Source organism: Gossypium raimondii, chromosome 11, assembly GCF_025698545.1.
Source record: "Gossypium raimondii isolate GPD5lz chromosome 11, ASM2569854v1, whole genome shotgun sequence".
Lineage (NCBI taxonomy): Eukaryota > Viridiplantae > Streptophyta > Magnoliopsida > Malvales > Malvaceae > Gossypium > Gossypium raimondii.
The window spans coordinates 426606-450611 of record NC_068575.1 but is presented as its reverse complement, the minus strand read 5'-3'; the positions used below and the strand labels follow the sequence as shown (position 1 = coordinate 450611).

General features: G+C 31.4%; 3 protein-coding genes across 3 annotated transcripts; 1 reads left to right on the top strand and 2 right to left on the bottom strand.

The window, feature by feature from the left end:
- The first annotated feature begins 221 nt into the window (after nucleotides 1–221).
- On the top strand, nucleotides 222–3403 carry LOC105761791 (vacuolar protein-sorting-associated protein 37 homolog 1). Its single transcript, XM_012579715.2, has 7 exons — nucleotides 222–386; nucleotides 1457–1681; nucleotides 1787–1874; nucleotides 2569–2608; nucleotides 2693–2739; nucleotides 2839–2959; nucleotides 3112–3403. Exons 1-7 carry the CDS (start codon nucleotides 373–375, stop codon nucleotides 3273–3275), a joined length of 699 nt encoding a protein of 232 aa, XP_012435169.1. The 5' UTR covers nucleotides 222–372; the 3' UTR covers nucleotides 3276–3403.
- Nucleotides 3404–3821: 418 nt separating this feature from the next.
- On the bottom strand, nucleotides 3822–8599 carry LOC105761792 (carotene epsilon-monooxygenase, chloroplastic). The gene is made up of 9 exons (XM_012579716.2): nucleotides 7940–8599; nucleotides 6286–6582; nucleotides 6004–6201; nucleotides 5807–5908; nucleotides 5303–5443; nucleotides 5078–5185; nucleotides 4585–4667; nucleotides 4316–4478; nucleotides 3822–4227 (listed from the first exon to the last, which is right to left on the bottom strand). Exons 1-9 carry the CDS (start codon nucleotides 8432–8434, stop codon nucleotides 4168–4170), a joined length of 1647 nt encoding a protein of 548 aa, XP_012435170.1. The 5' UTR covers nucleotides 8435–8599; the 3' UTR covers nucleotides 3822–4167.
- A 5144-nt stretch (nucleotides 8600–13743) lies between these two features.
- Nucleotides 13744–15422, bottom strand: LOC105761793 (UDP-glycosyltransferase 73C3). Its single transcript, XM_012579717.2, has one exon. It carries the CDS (start codon nucleotides 15370–15372, stop codon nucleotides 13900–13902), a length of 1473 nt encoding a protein of 490 aa, XP_012435171.1. The 5' UTR covers nucleotides 15373–15422; the 3' UTR covers nucleotides 13744–13899.
- Nucleotides 15423–24006: the final 8584 nt, after the last annotated feature.

The following is a 24006-nucleotide window of genomic DNA, read 5'->3' as shown; positions in this document are numbered from 1 at the left end:
CCCATAAAAACTAATTTTCAGTATTTCCACGTCATTATTTGAAAGAAGGATTAATTTGCATATTTCAAAGTATATAAGGATTAATTTTCTATTTTTTTTAATAGAGGGGCTGAAATGCAATCCGTCCCTAGACGGGCTTCAAATTTTGGAAAACAGGCCGAAGAGTTTTGGCCCTTTTACATTTTAACACCCGCCCGTCCCCGGCCCCCCCAAAAAATAATCTTAAAACTATATAAAAACAAGACAGTGCATCTTTTCTTCTTCGTGGAAGATTCAACTCAATCAAAAGCATTTGTTTTCTTCTTTTTTTACTCTATCGATTGGGTTCATTTTTTTATTATCCGACGATCAAGGAGCCTCCCTGCTCGAGCTATGTTCAAGTTCTGGTGCTGTTCTTATTTAATTCTTTAATCGCTTTTCTTATTTAATTTTCAATTGGCTGTGATTTTGACTTCAATTGTAATTTCCGTGAAATTAAATCTGAGTTTGTTTTATTTTTAGGGTTTATCGTGTTAGTTAATCTTATTTCCTTTCATTTTTAATATAAATTGTATATTTAGAATCATCATTTACCTTTTGTTTGTTGGTCTCTTCCATGATCAGGGATTAAAATTTGAACAATTGGGTTATTGTCATTTGTAGTATAAAAATGTTTTTAGTTGGAATAATTTGGGGAATTTTTGTTGCATTGGTTCTTTTTAACGAAAAAGGTAAATTAGAAGCATAGAGATCAATCACTAGGAGTCAGATTACATTTTGTTCTTCTACTAAAAAAGAATAGTTAAATTAATCATTTACATTAAATTAAAGAACTAACTAGATACTCTTAAAAATTTCATTCATTTCTACTGGTAAATATTGGTTCATGTAGGTCAATACACATGTCATTGTTGGGTTATTCTATTCAGTCATATTATTCTATTCACTCATCAGTTTTTAACAATACAAATGAATGAAATTTTTAATAGAAATTATCAATTTACTCTTTAATCTAAAGTATGGTGGACTAATTTGCCCATCTTTTGTAGACGGGGCAAAATGCAATCTGACTTCTGGTACAGGGTCTTCATGGTACTTTTAAAATATGTTTGTTTCATGGAAAATAGTTCGTAAACAGAGCCTTATAACATATTTGTCTTCATGGAGTTTGATATAAAGATGAGCTTCTCTTAATTGCTTGACATTTTAATGTACAATTCACAAATGTGGACATGTTTCAAAGTATTCTTTTTTGTGCTATTACCTTATGTTGGTTTTTCAATGGGGGGCAACACCGTCAAAATCTCGAGAATTTTCTGAAAAGTCATGTGGTTATACGAAGTTGTGTTGACTGTCAAGGTTGTAGTTGTATGATACGGTCAGAACTCACACAATTATGATCGTTTTGTGATGTATTTGCTCGTGTGTGCTTATATATATGTATACTGCTTTCACTGAAAGCTCGATCATGTTGCAGGAATTCACACGAGCAACAAGCTCAGCCACATCCACAAGAGGGTTCTTCCTGTTCGTGGTATCCGCCTTCTGTTGTTGGCTCCACTAATTCTTCCCGACCCGCAACACCGAGTAGCAGTGCTTCTAACAGCTTCAACTCACAAAGGCCTGCAGAATGGTCTCATTCTCCGTCACCGGTTTCACCTGCTGAAGCTGCTGGAGTCATTGCTCTTTTAAAAGACAAAAGGTAAGGGGTTTGGTTTGTGCATTCTGTCTCGGTATTGGCAGAGTAATCTTGGTTGCTCTTAAATAATATTTGTCAAAATCCTAATCACTTTCGTATTTTTCTCAGTGTTGATGAATTACGGAAGCTTTTGTCTGATAAGGATGCGTACAATCAGTTCTTACTATCAGTTGATCAAGTTAAAATTCAAAACAAAGTAAGTAACAAAATCACTTTTGTATTTGCATGTTGTTTTGTCCTTTTGCACCATGCGTCATGTTCTTGGTTTTAGTCAACTTTTCTAGCCTCAAAGACTGGCTCGGCTTTTAGACCATAACACAAACAAGGGTATCAGTTAACCAGTGGTTATTTGGCAAGATTGATAGTCTGTTTCTATTACAGTTTGTCGATTCATATTGCTAGTTTTTTTGTGCTGCTGTTGCCATTTCGAATGTCAAAATGCTGGTTATGAAGATAAGTAGTTGTCGGTAGCCCACAGGTATATTACAGTAAGGAAATAAGGTTTCATAAAGTTCTAATGTTTCAGAATTTAGTGGACTACGTTCCCTTTTATAAGGGATTATTCAGTAACTCAACTTGAAATACCGAGGCAAAGATGATCTCATGGTTGTATTGGTCTCAGAGATTGTCTTATGTTCAAACTTAATTAGGAGTAAACCTATAGTGGTTAGTATACCAAATTCTGTTATCCAGTTCACCTTGGTGTTCTATTTCAACATAAACCGCACAGATCATAGCTATTCCTTGTCGGCATCATAACCCAGTTGCATTTTAGCTATTTGTCGATACCCTTTATTTGAACTACACATGCATGCGACGATACAACCGTGTTTGTTGTTACTCTGTATTTCATCAGTTTCTTACTCATTAGAGATTTAATGTTTTACCAGATACGAGATGAACTCCGAAACGAGACTTTGCAGCTTGCTAGTGAGTTCTTATTCCATGAATATTATGATAATGCCATAAATTTTCATACATAGAAATTCCGATTAACATGTTTTTGATAAACAGGGAACAATTTGGATAAAGAACCACAAATAATGGAGCTAAGAAACCAGGTGAGGTTCTCTGAACATATTTTCGGTTTTACGTCACCGATTTAATGCATGTAATATCGATACTAAAACCCTTTTTCTCTCTCTCTTTCGTGTGATCAGTGCAGGATTATCCGCACAACCGAATTGGCTGCCGCTCAGGAAAAACTAAACGAGCTTGATAGACAGAAAGAAGAAACTTTGAAGTTCTACTCCCCTGCATCATTTATGCATAGGCTTCAAGGTACGTATTAATAATATCACCTACTTGGACTCAGATATGAGTGTTTGATTGGGGTATATGTTTGACATGGGTATGGTTACATAGTATATTTGCTATAATAAGCTCGGTAAGGCTTCGATACATAAGAAATAAAAGACGGTTCTTCTTTGTAGATGCAATGAATGTGACGGAAGAAGAATCAGAAATTGTGAACAGGCAACTTCTTGACAGGGAAATAGATCTGGGTACCTTTGTACAAAAGTACAAGAAGCTTCGGATTAGTTACCACCAGCGAGCTCTCATTCATCTCGCTGCTAAAACATCTCCTATCGGATGAAACGGAGATCGATAATTGATTGTATCTGTATAAACTTGATATCGACAGATTGTTGCTTGTTCTTGCTTGGCTTATGAAATCATATGTTTTGAACCTTTCAACTTTTTCCAATAAATACAAGTTTTGTAGTTTGATTGTGTTCAATAGGTTAATTCTGCAATTTCAGTCTCTGCAATTAAAGAAAGTTGTGAATTTAATTTCTATATTTTTATTATATCAATTTTAGTCCTTGTATTTTTCAAAATTTAAAATTTTAGTCTTGATCTAAATATTAGCAATTAAATTCATTTGGTTAAATTCAATTACTGGTTATGTACTATGCGTACAATTATAAATTTAATTCATTTTTCTAATTAGTTCATTTAAGTCCTTAATTTTTGAATTTCAGAATTTTAATTTTAACGTAAATGATAGTTGGTAATCCATTAATTGGATTTATTTTTCGTGCATCAGATTTTGAAAATAGAACTTTACTTAACAAAATTTAATGACTATTATTGGGTTAGGATTAAAATTTTAAATTTTAAAAAGTAAAAATACTAAAAGTGATCAAATGAAAGTATGAAGATTAAATTTACAACTTTTGCTAAGTACAGGGGCTAATAGTAAAATTTAACCTGTTCTATATCCAGCTGCAAATGTCACAGTCCGTGCCCTTAACAGCCAAAATGCTAAAGTATAGACCCGTGACACAAATTTGAATTAGTAATACATCGAAGTGTATCAATTGGGAAAAGAAAACAAGAACATGGCCTACTCTTCCGCCTATTGCCTATGTAATTCACGAGACCGTGAATGGCAAAAACTCGTTATAGTTCGTCGTTCAAACACGGTGCATTATGAGTTATGACTATAAACATGATACGATTTGATACAGTAAATAATTTGCGATTTACTTGGAAGTTGACGAACTAATATCGGGCATGCGTTGGCTGAGCTTCATGTACAAACCCTGCAATAAAAGCACATTGTCAACAACCTGTGCCTGATGAGAGATCTTATGGTTAACGAAAAGAGGTAATGTTACGAAGAGAAATTACGTTTGTTGTATGTATCGTAGCTCCGGTGGTCATACTAATGTTTTGATCCGGAACCAGCTCAAAATTCAAGCGTTGAAGGAAAATTGCAAGTGCAACAATGGCCTCTAGTAAAGCAAATTGATCACCAACACATTTACGAGGCCCCCCGCTGAACGGAATGAACCTGAAGATGTTCTACCGTATTAATATGATGAAGAGTATGTACTGCAAATGTGGGAAGGATATCGGGGACGGGGAGAAAACTAGTAAAACACGGTTGTTTTTCGTACCTGTAATCTGTATTTGATTCGTTAGGGACTGAGCTTTCCAAGTCGAACCTCTCGGGCACAAATTCTTCAGCTCTTTCCCAGACCTGGAAAGAAGAAAAAGACGGAAAATCGGTTATTGCTGTCCAAGAAAACGGATGGTAGGAATCGTAAAACTCCCTATTTTCAAACTTAGAATATCCTACTTGAAGGAAACAAAACGTTGATCGGTTATGCAGTCTGCAAATTCAGCATAGAGATAGTGCATGTACAATTTGATACGTAAGATGCGAACAACGGAAAATGAGGTATTTCACAGAGGATTTGGATATGTTCAAAAAATTTTCTAAAGTATTCCCATATATTTGGCGGGGTCTTTTAGGTTATATACATCGGATACAGGTATCAAACACAGGCATTTTAAGAAAAATGAAGAAACGGAACAACATAGGAGTAATAACCAGGAAAAAATTCAAAGAAAAAAAAAATTACGAGTATGATGAAAATAAGCAAGCACCTGTGAAGAATGATGTATATTATATACTGAAATCATTATGTCTTGACCAGCCTTAACTTTATAGTCTCCGGGAAGAACATCGTCAACTTGAGCTCTCCTTATCAAGACCTACGAGTACAGGAAGCCAGAAAGTATAAAACACAGGTCAATTAATCGAGAAAATATGGGAGAAGTTACTAGGTTTGTCTTCGTTGTCTACTAGAAACTAGAAAGATCGCAACTTACAGGAGGATGTGGATATAGACGCAATGACTCAGTTATGCATCGAGTTAGGAACTTGAGATCCTTTATGTCTTCATAGGTAGGGTTCCGTCCCTCTAAGACTCTGTCGACTTCTTGTTGTGCTTTTAGCAATGCCGAGGGATCCTGCATTAGAAAATGGAGGAATAGAGGAAGTTACTCACATTTTCGTTTTTCTAAACTTTGTTTATCTAGCAAATCCAGAATGTTAAAATCGACAAAATAAAAATTGGGAAGGAAAGAAGATTGATGGACATTGAGTGCCTTGTGTTAAAAGTAATTTTCCGTCAATGTTAGATTGAATGACCCGAAATGAAAACAAATCCTTAGTAATGTAATGCATGAGACAGTGCCTAGATTGACCAGTGTGACCTAAACCCGGGAAAAACCAGAATTACTTTCACACTGCAACCGGCAGAGTTTTGACATGCAACCCGACAATTTGGTAGCATATTGAACAACATATAATGCAGATAGAAAAGAAAATACCTTGCTTAGAAGATACAATGTCCATGTCAATACCGAACCAGTAGTCTCGTGACCTGCAACTAACATTGATAAAAGGTCATCTCGTAACTGCAAGCTTGAAACCTGTAACAGATTGAGCCATCATAATAAGAACAAGAAGCAAAGTGTTCACACTTCAAACAAAGAAATCATACAAGAAGTAAAGACCAGTTGTGCACCTCTTCCCTGCTTGCAAGCAAGAATCGAAGGATACTTGGATCAGCATCATTTACATATTCCTCCTCGTTGATCCTTTCACCTTCTTTTTCAACAATCTCTTTGCACTTTACAATAAGTTCTTCAACGGCTTTCCGAATGACTGTAACTGCTTTTTCAGCCTTTATTTGTCTCGGAACTATCTTGCACAAAGCACTAATCTACAAATGAAAATTAACGACTGATTCATCATCGAAAGATCAAAGCAAGAAAAGCCAAATAAGGGAACATGAGGAAGAACTTGCCTTCCAATAGGGTAAAATGTCCGTGGATCGTAATTCTGCTTCTTTCAAAGCAGTATAAACTGCATCAATGACAGGGCTATCGGTTGTCAACGAATCGAAGTTATAATTAAATACCGAGAGACCGATAACATCAAGAGTCAGTTGAGAAAACTTTTCTTCCATGTTCACGGCAGTGCCATCTAATGCAAAAGGTTGCAGTTTCTCTACTAATCTCTCGGCACATTTGCAAAATACCCGATCAACCATAACAGACAAATACTTCTTGTGAAGAGATGGAACTACAGCCCTCCGCCTCACCTATCCAAAAATTGATTTTTTTCATGCTCGAAACTTGAAATGGAAGACATAAGATTCAACTAAAGTACAATACCACAGCCAGTTTCTAACATTCAGAGTCATAGATCGATTGTTCGTAAATGTTAACCAGGTCATCGAGTCTTCATTTTTAATGAAATACATTTGTCCGAAACATATTTGAACACGGGTATCTAACGCTTAGACCCAAGTCCGAGCAACATAGATATCAAGCACTAGATTCATAGCAACTAGGCAAAGCAATCAACCTAGAAGGGATTTCACTCCTTTTCCTTAGTAATCACTACTCAACCTATTGTTAATATCAAAGATTGCTAAGACTCTTTGATTTTCATGAAATACATTTGTCCTATACAAATTCAAACACAGGTATCTAAAAATTAGACCCAAATCCGAGCAATACAGATATCAAGCACAAGATTCATGGCAACTAGGCCAAGCAATCAACCTAGAAGGGATTTCACTCCTTTTCCTTAGTAATCACAACTCACCCTATAGTTAACATCATAGATAGCTCTGACTCTTCGGTTTTCATGAAATACATTTGTCCTATACATATTCGAACACGAGTATCTAACACTTAGACCCAAATACAAGCAATATAGATATCAAACACTAGATTCGAAACAACTAGGCCAAGCAATCAACCTAGAAATCCCATAATTGATGTCATAGCTAGCTCCAACTCTTTATTTTCTTCACAAAGTACTATTGTCCGAAGCATATTCAAACATGAGTATCTTAACACTTATAACCCGAGTCCAAGAAACATAGAGATATCAGGCACTAGATTCATAACAACTACGCCAAGCAATCAACCTAGAAGGGATTTCTCTCCTTTTCCTTATAAAATCACTACTCAGCCTATAATTAATATCATAGCTTGCTCCGACTCTTTATTTTTCGTGAAGTACCATTGTCCAAACTCCGAAGCATATTCAAACACGGGTATCCTAACACTTAATAATCCAAGTCCAAGGAACATAGAGATATCAAGCACTAGATATTATAAATCAAGCTAAAAAAAACCATGTAAATGTTCTCTCCAAATATAAATAGAAAAGCTTGGGAAAATGGGCACAAGCAAATATCAACACTTACACACAAACCCGAGTAACATTGTTATCGAGCACTATATATATATATATATATATCAAGCAAAAGAACCATGTAAATGCTCTTATCCATTATCAATAATACACAAAGTCCAAACAAAGAAAAATTTTAACATACACCTGGTGGGCACATATCAATATCCGACACTTCCACCCAAATCCGAGTACTATACTTATCAAGTAGCCAATTCTATGCAATACAATAAAAGGAAACCAATGATTACCGTCCAAAGAGAACCTTCAGCAATGGCGAAACCCGACCCGAAAAGAAACTCAGAGACCTCAGAGACAAGTCCTTTAGCATATTTACCATAGTTTCTCAACACATGCTTAGCAATGGCGGGGTTACTAACCACCACAAAGTTCCTAGGACCAGCAGCTAAACGATATATAGGCCCATACTCATTCATCCACTTAAACAAAGGCAAGAACAAAGCACCACCAAGAAGCTCAGAGACATCCTCTAATTGAGCACTAGCTATGGGTATACCCGAATCGTCGTTGGAGCCCAATGTTAAGGACTTAGTTAATGAAGTGAGCCAATTGGGACTAACCCAAGATGTTGTTTTTGATGAAGTTGTTGGTTTGGGTTTAGTGGTGGGAGTCTTATCAATGGAGGATTTGATTGTGAAAGATTGAAACGGGATAGTTTTATTAATGGGTTTTTGTGAAGGAAATGAAAGGAAAGTGAAAGAGCTAGGAGCAAGATAAGATTGCATGATGGCGTTTTTTTAAAAATGTGTTTTTTTTCTTAGGATGACTTGTTGTCGAAGTTCAGTTGTGTCTGGTTTCAGTGTTCTTCGCCATGGCTGCTAACTAACAGAAATGAAGGTGTCTGTTTTTTTTTTTTTTGGTTCAATAATGAAGATGTCTGGTTTGTGGTTAAAAAAATAAAATTAAAAAAAAAAAACATATCCGATATAACAGCTAAGAATTTTAAAAAGGAAACTCGAAATTCTATTTGTAAGGGAGAATTGCACCCAAGGTCACTAAATTATTAGTATGTTTACGTTTTGGTTACTCGATTTCAAAAAGTTACAAAGTTATTATTAAATTATTCGAAAATTTTCATTTAAGTCATTTAATTATTCAAAAGTTGTAACGTCCCAAAAACCCCTTAGTCGTAAATAGTATGAGATAGATTCTTAGTGAAATAAGGTATAAGATCGATGAAAGAGAAGGTCATAGGATCGTAAAGGAAGTTGAACCAAGAAATATGACATGACATATTAATTTAAGGTAAGGACTAAGTTGTAAAAATATGAAAAGTGATGTGGTTTTAGTGTAAATATTTAAAAATTATGAGGTCAAAATATAAATGCAAAAAGTTGAAAGAACAAAAGTAAAAATACCCCAAGGGAGGAAGGACTAAAGAGTAAAATAAATTGGTAAATGAAGATCAATTTAAATAAGTAGAAAAATAAGAGGAACTAAAATTAAAAATAAGAAATGACATAAAAGTGAATATTGAGATATTACAAGGGCAAAATGATAATTTCTCAATCAATATAATTATCATGATAATAGTTTATAAATTATTTTAATATTATTTTATTATAAGATATTTTAATATTTTAATTAATTAAATTAATGAGATATTTTCATGGAAAAATCTAGAAATTTCTCTCATCTTTCCATGCTTCTCACGATACTATATATATAAGAAGAGGAGATTTTTATTTTGTTACAATTTGGTCCCTTGTCATGTAATCTCACTATTTCTACTAAATTTCTTGGAAATTTTCATAGGCACCAAAGAGGAGAAATGAAGAAGAGGCTCTAGAGAGTATGTTCATCAACTTAAAAGCAAGAAACTAGTAGATGGAAGTGAAGAAAATTAAAAGAAAAGAGAAGGAAAGTCATGAAGTTGAGGAAGAAAAGGGAAGAGAAGCAAAGGGGAGGAAATTATTGATAAAAGAGATAAGTTTTCATGTTAACTTTAGCTGTATTTCAAATAATTGAGTTAGATACGTCGTGATTGGAATATGTGATGTGTAAATTTAATCAAAACAGTAAAGATGGGAAGTATTTTTAGAATGAATGATATATGGAGACATTAAGTTTTTACGAGAAAAGAGATATGATTTGTATTATGAGAAATGTTAAGATAAATAAATGAATATGTTAATAACATATGAAAGCATATGACTAAATTGAATAATAATAAAATTATAATGATTATATACATCCAATTGAAAGTTAATGCAAAGAATCTTGGAAAAGTAAATATTTCCACTAAAACAGTTTCTAGATAGCAACAAGAGCTCAACTTTGAAAATTAACCAAAATCATAAAACTGAGTTATGGGTTAAACCAATTATGAAATTAAAACCTATTGAGTCTAGTTTTGTGTAGAAGAAATGGTGTAAGCAATGAAAATTTTAGATCATGAGATAATTTAAGTAAGATAAAGTCGATCGATTTCAAGTTCCCTTGTTCTAATTTTGAAAAATCATTAAAATTGTATAAAAAAATCTAGGAGACGAAATTTATATTTTTAAAATCTTAACAACTCACTTTCAAGAGAAACAAACAAAAACATTATACAAATCCTATACTGTAAAATAAATAATTTTTAGTGGAGAATGGTCAGAATTGCCTAGTAGCAGAACAATGGAAGAAATGAAGAAAAAAACTATACTAATCGACTTATGTGAAAATTCTGAAAACTTATGGTAACAATTTCATTAAGTCTAGTTTTGAAAACAACAAGCGGGTCTTAATTTCAAATTATGTAGGCCAAGATATAAATAATTTAAGACAACTACTTAAGTAGACAACATTGTTAAGAGTATATGTGTAATTAGTGAAAGAATGATTAATATTACATATAGGCTACTATACTAAAAGCCAAAGACTCTCATATATATACACATGTACATATAGGATGTGAAACGGAGAGGAGGAAGAGAAAAATAATAAAAGAGTTGTAATGCTAAGAAGTTGATATAAGTGATGGAATTGCTAATACGTAAAAGAAATTTAAATAAAATTGTTGGGACATTAAGTGAATAATTATTAGTTTAAATTGATTGGTACATGTGTTGGATTATATGGTATTGATCTTAATACTAATATATAGAAGTTCTGACTTGTTTAGCATAAGAGCATTCAGGGTTGCGACACTAGCCTCAAGACGTCACAACATGAGCATCAGAGAATCTAGTGTCATGATACTGGTCCCATGATGTCGTGACGTTGATCCTATTTTGCTCTACCTTGTTATCTTTTATCCGAGAGAGTCTCAAACGAACCCTAAATGCAATAAAACTTTAGAGAAAGCCTAGAATTGGTACAATAGGCCTTAAATGACCATTAAAAGACCTAAAAGATGAGTAAAATCTGAATAACAAAATGGGCTCTAAAGAAATGTGTTTACCCTTAATTGTAGCATTCCTTGCTCGGGTTTAAGTAAGAGCTAGGATTAGGGGTGTTACAAAAATTTTTATCAGTAAGTGTATATTTTAATTACTTGGCTTTAAAAAAGTTACAAATTGTTTATTGAATTATTCAAAACTTTTCATTTAAAGTTCAACTAGTGAGCTTTAAGTGACAATTCAATTATTAGTACGATGGATCAATATTTATTGATGAGTAAAATAACATACCTTAGATACACGTTAATTTGATTGTCAGTGTTGGATATTAAAGAAGAAAGTTGTTTAAAATTTATTTAACAAATTCGTGATATTTAAAGTTTTTTCATGAAAAGAAAACTGAACTATAAAATATAAGAGGAATGATAACTTTTTATTGTTGCAGGTGGTGCGAGCAAAGAAGGCCATAAAACAATCATTTTAACAAGTCAATGACTTAAATGAAAACTTACGAGTAGTTTAGTAACCATTTTGTAACTTTTTGAAGTTGAGTAACCAAAACGTAAACTTACTAATAAGTTAGTGGCCTTAGGTGTAATTTACCCTTCTTAATTTTTTTTTTGACATGAACTCTGGGATTTTTATTAAAATTTAGGCCAAGCCCGGTAAAATCACAAACCCTAAAACCTAAGGAAACAAATAAGGAAACGGGCCTTACGAAAATATCCCAATCAAAACCTAAAAGAAAATCAAAAAACCTAGTGGGTTCAAGCCCAATCCTAAAAAAATTGAAATAAAGCTTTCCTAAACCCTAACTTGACCCTTCTTAATTTTGAAATGGTTTTTCTATTACTATTTGTGTTTTTCTATTTAAATTTAAATAAAATATAATTTTATTTTAAACGGTAAAACAAGTAGTTTTAAGCAGAATCGTAAATTGTTAAGGATATTTTAGTTTGGGTAAGTCAGAATTAGATAAATTCGGGTTTTAATTTTTTAAAATTATTTCGAGTTGAGGTATTTTGGGTTTATATTTTTGGGCTCAGACTTGAAATTTTTTAGAAATGGATTTCAGTTCAATCCATTAATCCGTCTCATTTGTAAGCAAATTTGTAAATTTACAAGCAGAGTTTAATTTAAAAGTATTAATAGTTACCATTTAGATAGGACTAAAATTTTAAAATTCAAAAATAAAAATTTTTAAAATACAATAACTAAATTTACAACTTATAGATAATAAAGGGACTAATAGCAAAATTTAACTTTTCTAACGCATTTATAAACAACTTCATATCGTTTAGTCTTTTTAGTATTCGGAAGTTACAGATTTAATTATTATACTTTAATTTTATATTTTTAGTCTGTATTTTTCGAATTTTGAAATTTTAGTCTTAAATCAGGCAGTAGTCTTACTTCCAAAATCTTATGTGACAACTGTATTATCATGTGTAATGTTCGTGTCAACTTGCTATTTTCACATAACACTTACAGAAAAACTCAAGTCATTGTTTTAGTTAATGGACTTAACAACCATTGTCTGAGTTTGGATTGAAATTTTAAATTCCAAAAGTATAAGGACTAAAAAACAATTGAATTATAGAATAGGGACTAAATCTATAACTTAAACACAATGTGAACCTAATAGCATAATTCAACTTAACGGAATTAATTGCTATGGTTTGAGTTAGGATTGAAATTTAAAAATTTTAAAATATAAAAACTAAAATGGACTAAATTATAGTATGTGGGCTAAACCCTAAGAAGATAAGAACTAATAATAGAATTTAACTATTTTTGGCTACCTCTTAAGTTCGTTGGAGAACAAACTAAATCGACATTTCCAGTACGAAGATTCATGATTTTAGTTAATCAATTTAGCAATTATTATTTAAGTTCAAATTGAAATTCTAAAAATTCAAAAATTATATAAATTAAAAATTATCAAATCATAAAAGAGGGATTAAATCTATAACTTAAATATGGTACGAAACTTATAGGAAAATTTGATTTATTTGATTTAGAGGTGTTCATGGGTCAGGCGGCCCGGCCCGGCCCGACGGCCCGCTCGAAATATGAGAGGGTTCAGGTAAAAATATAGGTCCGAAATATGAGTTTGGGCAAAAAAACGAGGTCCGTTTAGAAAACGGGCCGGGCCTAGGGACCACTTTTTTGGCCCGGGCCCGACCCGAATTTAATAGAAATATATTTTTATTTTAAATTTTTTAATTTTAAAATATTTTTAAAATACTTTTATTTTTATTTTTTATTTTTAAAATTATTTTTTAGTGTTTATTAAAAAATGGGCCGGGCCGAGCTCAGGATTTTATTCCCAGGCCGGGCCCGAGTGTATGAGGCGGGCCAAATTTTTTTCTGGGCCCGGCCCATGGACACCTCTAATCTGATTTAACTATTACAAATTTGGTCATTATTAAAATTTTAAAATTCAAAAAGTATAGTCATTGTACTTTAAAATATGTAAAGTCTCTATATTCATTGTAAATTCGAAATTTAGTCCCTATACTTTTATTTTTAGGAATTTAGTTCCTCTATTTTTGTTAAATTTAGGTTTATTACAACATATTTTTTTAGTTAACATTACTACCAAGTGAGTTTTTTTTTCATTTCAAATTGCTACACGAACAAATTTAACAAAAAAGAATTAACAATGTTAACAATTGGACTTGAATTTTAAAATTTTGAAAGTAGAGGGATTGAATTCCTGAAATAAAAATATAGGAACTAAATTTCAAATTTAGGAGGAGTATAGGAACGCACATTTTAACCAACTGAATTCGACCAAATTAGAGTACATGGATTAAATCCAAAATTCGCACATAATACAGAGACTAATATCAGAAATTTACCCATTAAGAACTAGTTTGAGCTACCTCTGTAGTTCGTTGAAGAACAAACTGAATCAACATCTCCATCTCCTGATATGAAGATCCACCTTTTTCAATGGCCTTATTTGCAGTTTCCCCAATTTGTTTAGCCTTTCTTCTTCGTTCTTCACCAGCTTCACTTTTCTCCATCACTTCATTAATGGCGTTTTTAACCCGTTCCCGTTTCATCAACAACCCGAATTTATCTTCCAATCCCCACGTCACCGCCGATTCTACGCCGGCACTAACGCCGATCCCAAGCACGTCGACGACGAGTTTCTCATTAATAAACTGTTCGGCAAACAGAGGACACGTTATCACTGGCACACCGGCGGAAACAGCTTCCATCGTTGAGTTCCATCCACAATGAGTTAAAAAAGCTCCAATTGCAGGATGAGATAAAACCCATAACTGTGGTGACCAACCATGGATTATAATCCCTCGATCTTTAACACGATCTTCAAATTTTTCATCCAAAATCCATTTTTCTATTTCATTTGATTTTGGGTTTTCTCTTATAACCCAAATAAATGGTTTTCCAGATGATTCTAAACCTAAACCAAGCTCTATAAGTTGCCATTTTGTTAACCCTGATATACTACCGAGACAAGCGTAAATCACAGAGCCAGGTTCTTTCGAGTCAAGCCATGGCTGCAAGGTTTCGAAACGACACTGTTTTTGTCCTCTCTCAGCTTTATCGGAGCTCAGCTTGTTGATAGCGGAGACTGGGCCGATGCACCATACTTTACCATTGCCTTTAATGCTTTTAAACTCTTTAACGTACTCATTTTCAAGTTCTTCGAATGTATTAACAACGATCCCATCACAAACAAGCTCTGCTTTTCGAATATCTCGAATATTAATCAAATCATTTGAAACTGGATTCAAATTTTCCGGCAATTGAGCTTTTTTAAGCTCGATTTCATGGAGTAAACCAGGAATTTTAAAAGATTCAAACTCAGATACCATTTCATGAACCTTTGAAAGCTCTAGTTTATGTGTACATACGAACGAAAAACAACCCATGCCGTCAAAAACAATCCGCGGAACATTGAATTTGGTCGCCGTTTTCACCGTCCACGGCAAGTTCTTGCCGGAGACCATACAACTCGGTTTGGGTTTCAACTTGTTAAAAAGCTCTTCGAATCTTTGTTGTAACTCGTTAGCTGCCATTAAGAAGTTCATGATTAAGTCTCGAGAAGGGAGTTGGTCCATGTTCTCGCAGTTTTCCGGTAAGCCGAACTCTTTCGCCGGGAAAGGGAGGTGATGCACTTGGATGCGGAGGCCGGACGTGACGGCGCTGTCGACGACGGAAGTGAAACGGAGGGCGTTGAGAGGTGTGGAGATGATTGAAACGGTGACGCCGTGAGTTGCTAAGAGATGAGCCATGTCGACCATCGGCAAAAGGTGGCCGGGTGACATTAATGGTATCAAAAGGAAATGAAGCTCTTCTCCCATGGTGGAAATTGCGATTGTAAGTGAAAGGCTTTGAACATATGTTGAAAAAACTTAAATATTTATATGAATAGAATAATTATATTTAGTTATATTTTATTTGTTGAAGAGTCATGTGTATATATAATGGTGAATGTACCTTAGAGGTCCCTCTATTATAGGGACTTGATCAAATTAGTCTTGTGGATCAATTTAGTCAATGTATTATTTAAAAGAATTAAATAAGGCCAAATTAGAATATAGTTAATATTTAATTTTAAAAAATATCATTTATTGTTTAATAAAGTTAATATTTTTAAAGTTTTTTTATAGATTTGTAAATGAAATATTTTGTTTGGAAAGTAATTTTCAAGACATTTTCTATACAATAAATATTAACTCTATTATAATTTAGACTTATTTAATTCTTTTTAATAGTATATGAAATAAGTTGATCCAGCCCCGATAATAGAGGGATCTCCGAAGTACTTTAACCTATATATAGTCTATAGCAAGGTGTTTAAGCAAAGGTTAAATTGTGTTATTTGTCCTTATACTTTGTATAAGTTGCATATCTAGTCTCTCTAAACTTTAATTTGACCAAATTTAGTCCCTTTACCTTTTGAATTGGTCACATTTTAGTTCTTGTACTTCTCGAAATTTGAAATTTTAGTCCTAACCTAAACAATAACAGTTAAATCCGTTTGGTCAAAATTCAATTACTAATCTTGTACCATACCTACAATTGTAGGTTTTGTTTATATTCTCTACTTGAATCATTCTAAATCATTGTACTTTTTCAAATTTTGAATTTCAATTTTGAGGCAAACGACAATTATTAATTCATTAACTAGACTTTTAGTGAGTAATATGTGAAAATAACAAGTTGACGTAGCATTAGACGTGATAAAAGTTTTGGTGCATCAAAATTTGAAATTAGTAGAACTTGATGAATTCAACAATTATCGTTTAGTAAGGACTAAAATTTTAAAATTAAAAAAACGAAAAATGACCAGATTAAAATGTATGGACTAAATCCACAACTTTCGCAAAATATAGGTACTAATAGCAGAATTTAATCTTTTGCAAATATGGTAGGTAGGCTTTGTTGGCATATTTCATTAGATGACAATTGGTATCTTTGTGATTTAAAGTAAAGACTAAAATTTCAAAATTTCAAAATTATAAAGATTAAAATAGTTAAACTAAAACACGTGGATTAAATCTATAACCTACTCATAGTACATAGACTGATAGTAAATTTGACCAAAATCTAAAACACTATTTATGGTTAAAAAAAAAAGAAAAGAAAAGAATACATTCACGACATACCATAAAATGCCAAGCCAAAACAAGGTAAGAGTTAAATTGTATGTTGCTCCCTTTACTAAAAAAATGAATAAATAAGTCTCAGTACGTTAGATCAAAAAGTAAACTTATCTCTTCTGTTAAAAATTGGTGAAATAACCATATATTTACACGTGGATTGTCACGTGGTTAACATACATGGACCGATTTTTAACTGTGGAAATAGATAAAATTTTTAATAGAATGATCAATTTGCTCTTTGATCTAATGTATAGGGACTAATTTACTCAATTTTTTAATAGAGGGAGCAAAATGCAAATACTTTATAATTACTAATTAATTCATCACTTCTTTTTAATTTTTTTTAAAAAATACAAAATATTTAGTCAATTTTAAGTTGTTGTTTTTAAAATATTAACCTCATCACCTACTTGTATCGAGAAAAAAAAATATAAATCTATGTCCTGATCGGATAAATTATAAAAATTACCGATGAAAATTGTCTTTTGACTTGTGTGGAAGGACAATTTGTGGCCGGCAATGCCCGGTATATGGTGCTGAACTTTATTTGACTAACTAAATTAATGGTAAAAAACCCTCTCCAATCCCTCCCAATTTTGATATTAACCAAATTGGTTCCTCTTTAAAAAATTAGAGTAATTTAATCCATGTTAATTTTGAAAGTGAGCAACTACGGACAATCAATCACAATGTTAATATTTTTTTGTCAATTTTACATTAGTATAATAATAAATTTATCTCTCATAATTTATGAATTCTATTAATCTGGTCATGATTTAACAAATTTAGCCCATTATATTTTTTGTAAATTTGTAAATATTGAGGCTAAATCATTAACTTTTTAGAGTCAAGACCAAATGAACAATATATGTAAACATCGAGCGTTAAATTTATTATTATATCAATTGAATTATGCACAATTGACGAAAGACAATAACAACGTTATTAATTGTCCTTAATGCTAACTTTCAAATTTGAAAGGATTAAATTGCTCCAATTTTTTTGAGAGGATTAATTGAAATTAGGATAGATTGTAGAGGTCTTTTATCCTAAATTAATATAATACGAAAAATAATTAAAATATTTTTGACAAACAATTTTATGTTTTTAATTAGGAACCTTAAATTTTAAAAATTCTAATTAAGCCTTTCAAAAGTTTTAAAGATTTTAATTAGACCCTACAAATATTAAAAAAAATCTTATTAATCCTCTCAAAATTTTATAACTTTCACTAAACCCCATAAAATATTTGGAAATTCTCATTAAGCCCTTAAAATTTTAAACATTTTAATTAGACCCTCAAATTTTTTTTTTGAAAATTTTAATTAAGCTTCGTGGCATCTTCTTTTTTGCTGTTTCAGGCTTTGTTTTTCTTAAGATAATCGGCCTAATCTTGGCGACTAGGTTTTCTTTGGTAATGACTAAATTTTAAATTGTGAAAATTACAAAAATGAAAAATGGTCAAATTAAAATATATAGACTAAATCCACAACTTTCGCAAAGTATAGGTACTAATAGCATAATTTAATCTTTTACAAATATGGTAGGTAAGTTTTGTTGGCATATTTCATTAGATGATGACAAATGGTATCTTGAATGATTAATATATAGGTGGTTTAACCAAATAAATTTAACAGTTACCTTTTAAGTCAAGACTAAAATTTTAAAATTTAAAAATACAAGTAAAAGTAAAAGTAATATTGGGGCCGTTTGTATAAAAAGTTAGATTATATTTTGTTCCTTTTACTAAAAAAATGAACAAATTAGTCCCTATACGTTAGATAAAAAAACAAAGATATCTTTTCTATTAAAAATTTTATCCATTTATATCGATAAAAATTGGCGTGACTGATGAAATAACCAGATAATTACACGTGAATTGCCACATGGTTAACACTTAACATACATGGACTGGGTTTTAACTATAGAAATAGGTGAAATTTTTAACAGAAGGACTAATTTACTCTTTGATCTAACGTATAGAGACTAATTTACTCAATTTTTGAATAAAAGAAAAAAATACAATTTGATTCTTAATACAAGAGCTTTTATAATACTTTTGCCGCTAAAATGTATACTTTACAATTACTACAGTTTGAATAATTAATTAATCATTTTTTAATTAAAAAACAAAATATTTAGTCAATTTTATGTTGTTTTTTTAGAAAATTAGCCCCATCACCTACTCCTAACAATGTATCGAAAAAAAATATATATATAAATTTTTTTCCTGATAGGATAAATAATAAAAATTCCCCATGAAAATTGTCTTTTGACTTGTGTGGAAGGACAATTTGTGGCCGGCAATGCCCGTATATGGTGCTGAACTTTATTTGACAAACTAGATTAATGGTAGAAAGACCTGTCCAATCCCTCTCAATTTTGATATTGAGTAAATTGGTCCCTCTCAAAAAAAATTGGAGCAATTTAATCTCTGTTAATTTTGAAAGTGAGCAATTAAGGACAATTAATCACAACGTTAATGTTTTTTTTGTCAATTTTACATAATTTTGACTAGTATAATAACAAATTTAGCTCTCATAATTTACACATTTTATTAATTTGGTCATGATTTAACAAATTTAGCCCAATATATTTTTTTGTAAATGTGAAAATATTGAGGCTAAATCTGTTAAATTTTTAGAGTCAAGACTAAATTAATAATATATGTAAACATTGAGGGTTAAATTTGTTATTACATCAATCAAAATAATGCACAATTGACAAAAGACATTAACATTGTGATTAATTGTCCTTAATTGCTAACTTTAAAATTGAAAGGATTAAATTGCTCTAATTTTTTGAGAGGACTAATTTGAAATTAAGAGAAACTGGAGAGATCTTTTATCCTAAATTAGTATAATACGAAAAAAATTAAAATACATTTGACAAACAATTTTATGTTTTTAATTAGGACCCCTTAAAATTTTTAAAAATTCTAATTAAGCCTTTCAAAAGTTTTGAAGATTTTAATTAGACCCTACAACTATTTAAAAAAAATCTTATTAATCCTCTCAAAATTTTTACCCCAGTTTTCTATTTTTATCAAATTCAAGCAGTTTTTGAGTCGATTCAACCCCTTTGTTTGGACCATTATATCGATTAATTCTCGATCCATTCGATCAGGTCTCATTCTAATAACACTAGTCACATTATCAAATCTTGATAGATCAATGACCAAAAAAGATCTAGCTGCTAAGTTCAATGATCAAAATGATCCAAAAAATATAAGTACCAATAAAAACCTAGTTACCAAGTTTAGGGGGCAAAATTTATATTATCCCACTATGAATTATGTACTTGTAGGGAAAATAAAAGGTTTATTCTTTTACCATGTGCTGATTTCTAAAATTATTGACTTTGATTATCATATCATATCCTATATATACATATAAGTATATAATATATTCATCCCATGTTTTATGATTCTCTTTGTCGATGGTTTTTATTCTTTAAGTTGGTTGGTGGCTCTTCGGTTCGGTAATAGGGTTTATATAAAATATTGGGATTGTCAATTTGAAAAAAAATTCAAACTCGATTTAGTAACTATTAAGTTAAATTAGAGTTATCGATTGAGTTAAATTCAAGCCCAGTAATATTTGATTCGAACAGCTCGCGAGTCTAATCGAGCTTTTCATATTTTTATATTATTAATTTACATTATTGTCCTTAATATATAAATATTAATAACCTTCTGCTTAATTATCGAGTTGAGCTTGAGTAAAAAAATTGATAAACAAGCTTAATCTAACTCGAGCTTGAGTAGCTCGATTAAATCTCGAATCGAGTTTGAGCAAAAACTGATGTATGATTGAACTTGAGCTTGACGATATTCAGACTCGACTCGATTATCCCTTATTTCGATGTTTAAATCAAATAAAAATTTTGAAAAAAAAATAAAAAAAAGTTAAAATATGCCATAAGTCATTACAACGTCATTTTTAGTTACATGGTTACCAAGTGAAGTTTTTCTTTTTATATACATTTCAAAGTGTTACTCCAAAAATTTAACAAACAAAATTTAACAAGATTAATATTCGGACCCAAATTTTAAATATAAAACTTAAAATTAACTATTAAAAAACATTAATGAAATGATGACAAAGTATTCTATGATTTGTAATTTAAAATGGTTAGAGTTTGTGACCCAAATTCTAAGAGATTGCTTGCAAGTCAAGTTAAACAAAATATATTTTCTTTCTAGAAGATTTAGTATTTATTAGTATAATATATTTAACATTTATTAGTATAGTTTATTTGACTTACTAATTTAGCCTATAAATAAGCTCTTTTACAATCTTAGAAAAACATACCCATTAGATTAGAACTCATAACACATTCAGAGAATTTTGTGTTTACGTTTTGAGGGTTCTTTGTTTTTCGGGTTTTCGGGGTTTAGTTTTATCTCCATCTTTTGTACTCTTCATTCTTTTGCCATTATAGTAAAATTATCTTTGCCCGTGGTTTTTTATCCTCTTTGGAGAGGTTTTTTCACGTTAAATTTGTGTGTTCATCTTCTCAATTTATTCTGCTATTTTTACTTGTTTGTTGCTTAATCGGGACGATCCTAACAAAAATGCATTTGGAGGCTTAAGTTTGGATTTTAAATACAATCAATAATTTCAAGGCTTTGGACATTTCGAACACATTAGACCTTAATAGCAAATATAAATAAACATTGATGGAGACAAAAATGAATTTTTAAAGGCATATGGATATTGAAATATCATCTTTATAATATCCCCTCCATTCAATGTGGCATCTCTTTATCTAGATCAAAGTAGATATTGAAATATCTTAGATATTTTTGTTATCTATATTCAACTATCATTTGAATAATATATTTAAAATCGCTGATTGAGTTTTAGTTCAATTTGTATCGGTATTGTCGTCAGCATAAGATGATGTGAGTTCGAGTGAGCTGAAGTGCATCATCCTCTTATTTAAGGATTGAGAAGCGGCTATAAATAATTCTAGGTATTGTATCAAAAAACAAAAACTAAGAGTCCCAATTAGATATTGGTAGTATTATAAGGATTAAGTCAGTTAACCAATCAAATTGATGACTTAACAAATGTTATTGAAACAAATATCGGGTTGAATAAAGAGATTGAATCGAACTTTAAAAAATTATTTAAAATCGATAAAAGGAAAATTAAAAATAAAAATTGATGGTTGAACCCGTTTATAAATTTTTAAAACATTAAACCTAACTCAATTTAGTTATATATATTCTTATTTTTTAAAATTATTAAATTAAAAAATTTAAACTCTATACCTTCCTTTCAATATCAACCACAACTAAGTCATTGATGAACTGAACCATGGGCACAAAGGTGCCTGTACGGATTAAACCAATGGGTGCCTCATTGGTTGGTAGGTCCGGACCATGTCCTATGGTGGACTGCACCCACCAAGGATTTGGCAGACGTGTGTCCATCAGACCATTACCATTAGTGGCTCAACACAAATGGGGGTCGATGTCGGATGTAATAATAGTCCCATGGGATACGTGGAAGATTCAAACAAGCTTGTCAATGGGCACATACATACATACATACATAGTATGCTGGATATAGTGATCCACCAATCTATAAATGTAGTGGGGCTACTCATTGTGATGCTACATTGTGATGCTACAATCTATAAAAATCTTAACTTGCACTTGAGTACAAATAATCAAGTTTGAAATCGAGCGTTAGAATTGTTGATGTAAAGATTGAACAAGGTGGAGTTTGTGATGGTGTTAGTTGGTTCACCTCGTTTGGGATAGTCAGAGAGTCGATTATTCCAGTCTATTTTTCTTCACGACTCTCTATAAGAGAGCTCAATTCTTCCATTACCCACTACCAAAATAATCGACTTTTCACCCGGTCTCAAATGGAATGAACCGACCAACACTACAACAAACTTCGCTTTATTCTATCTAGTATCAACACAAATCAATATTTTTTATTCTATAAATAAATTTATGCAATCCAACTTGAGTAATTTGAACTCACCATCTTATATAAAATTGCTTCTTCTATATAAGGTAAGAAATGGTTCGGCCCAAAATTTAGAAACAAAAAGAAACTGATATAATGCATTTGGGTCTTTGAAATTATAAAATCTGTGATTGGTGACTGAAAACCCAAATAAAATAATAAAATAAAGGTATAATGACAAATTTGGCTCTTAATATTTACATATTTTGTCAATTTGACCCTTATTCCTTTTTTAGCTTAATTCAACACTTAGTTTTTTAAAAGAGTCGAATTTGACCATCTACCTTTCAAAATAATTGAATTGATTTTTCTTTAATGAAAATATTAACTAAAACGTTAAATTTTTTAAACATGGCAGTTTGCGTGGCAATTCACATGTACTTCATTTTTTTTTGAATTTTTATGAATTTTTATATACTTTTAAAATTAAACTTTATTTTTTAAAATATTTTAATAATATTTTAATTATTATTGATGTGGCATATAGGACAAAAAGTGCCATGCCAACATGAAATAAATGTGTACTGCCATAAGAGTTGCCACGCCAACATCGTTAAAAAATTAACGTTTTAGTCAGCATCTTTGTTAAAAAAGCGGTTTAACTCTTTTTGAAATGTTAATGGTCAAATTGAGCTTAAAAAAAAGGGACCAAATTGACAAATGATGTAAACGTTGAAGGCTAAATTTGTCATTATGCCTAAAAGAAATGAAATAAGTCAAAGTAAATAGTCTAATTATAAATTTTAATCCCTCCACTATTATCAAAATTGCAACTTAAAAATTCTTTTTAAATTTTATATATTTTTATCCTTCTTTTGGGACGAGAGCGAATATTATCAAATTTACCACCGCTTCATTATTTGCATGTTTTGCCCTTTTTTGCCATCTTGTTTTGCTATAAATGTTAAATATTGAACACCGTTACCATCTTTATGGATGTGGGATACATTTATAAACGGCCGCACCCCACTTGATATTTATTAGTTACTTTTGATGCTTTCAATACGCATCAACAGTATAGACATAGAAGACTAATATATCATATATGGATATCTCACTTTAATATGTTTGTTGTATAATATATTATTGCATTTATATTTTAAAAAAAGTTAGATATAAAGAGTAAAATAGTTGTTAGAGATTGTGTGACCCGAATCACGTCACTTATTTAAGAAATAAATACAGTGACAAAATAAATAAGGGAATCTTTGTTCAGAGTGGGTCATTTCAAAATCCATCACTCGATCCAAATTTTATCCCTAAACATTGTTAACAATGGGTGAATGTACTTGAGAGATCCCTCTATTATAGGGACTTGATCAATTTAGTCCCTTTACTATTA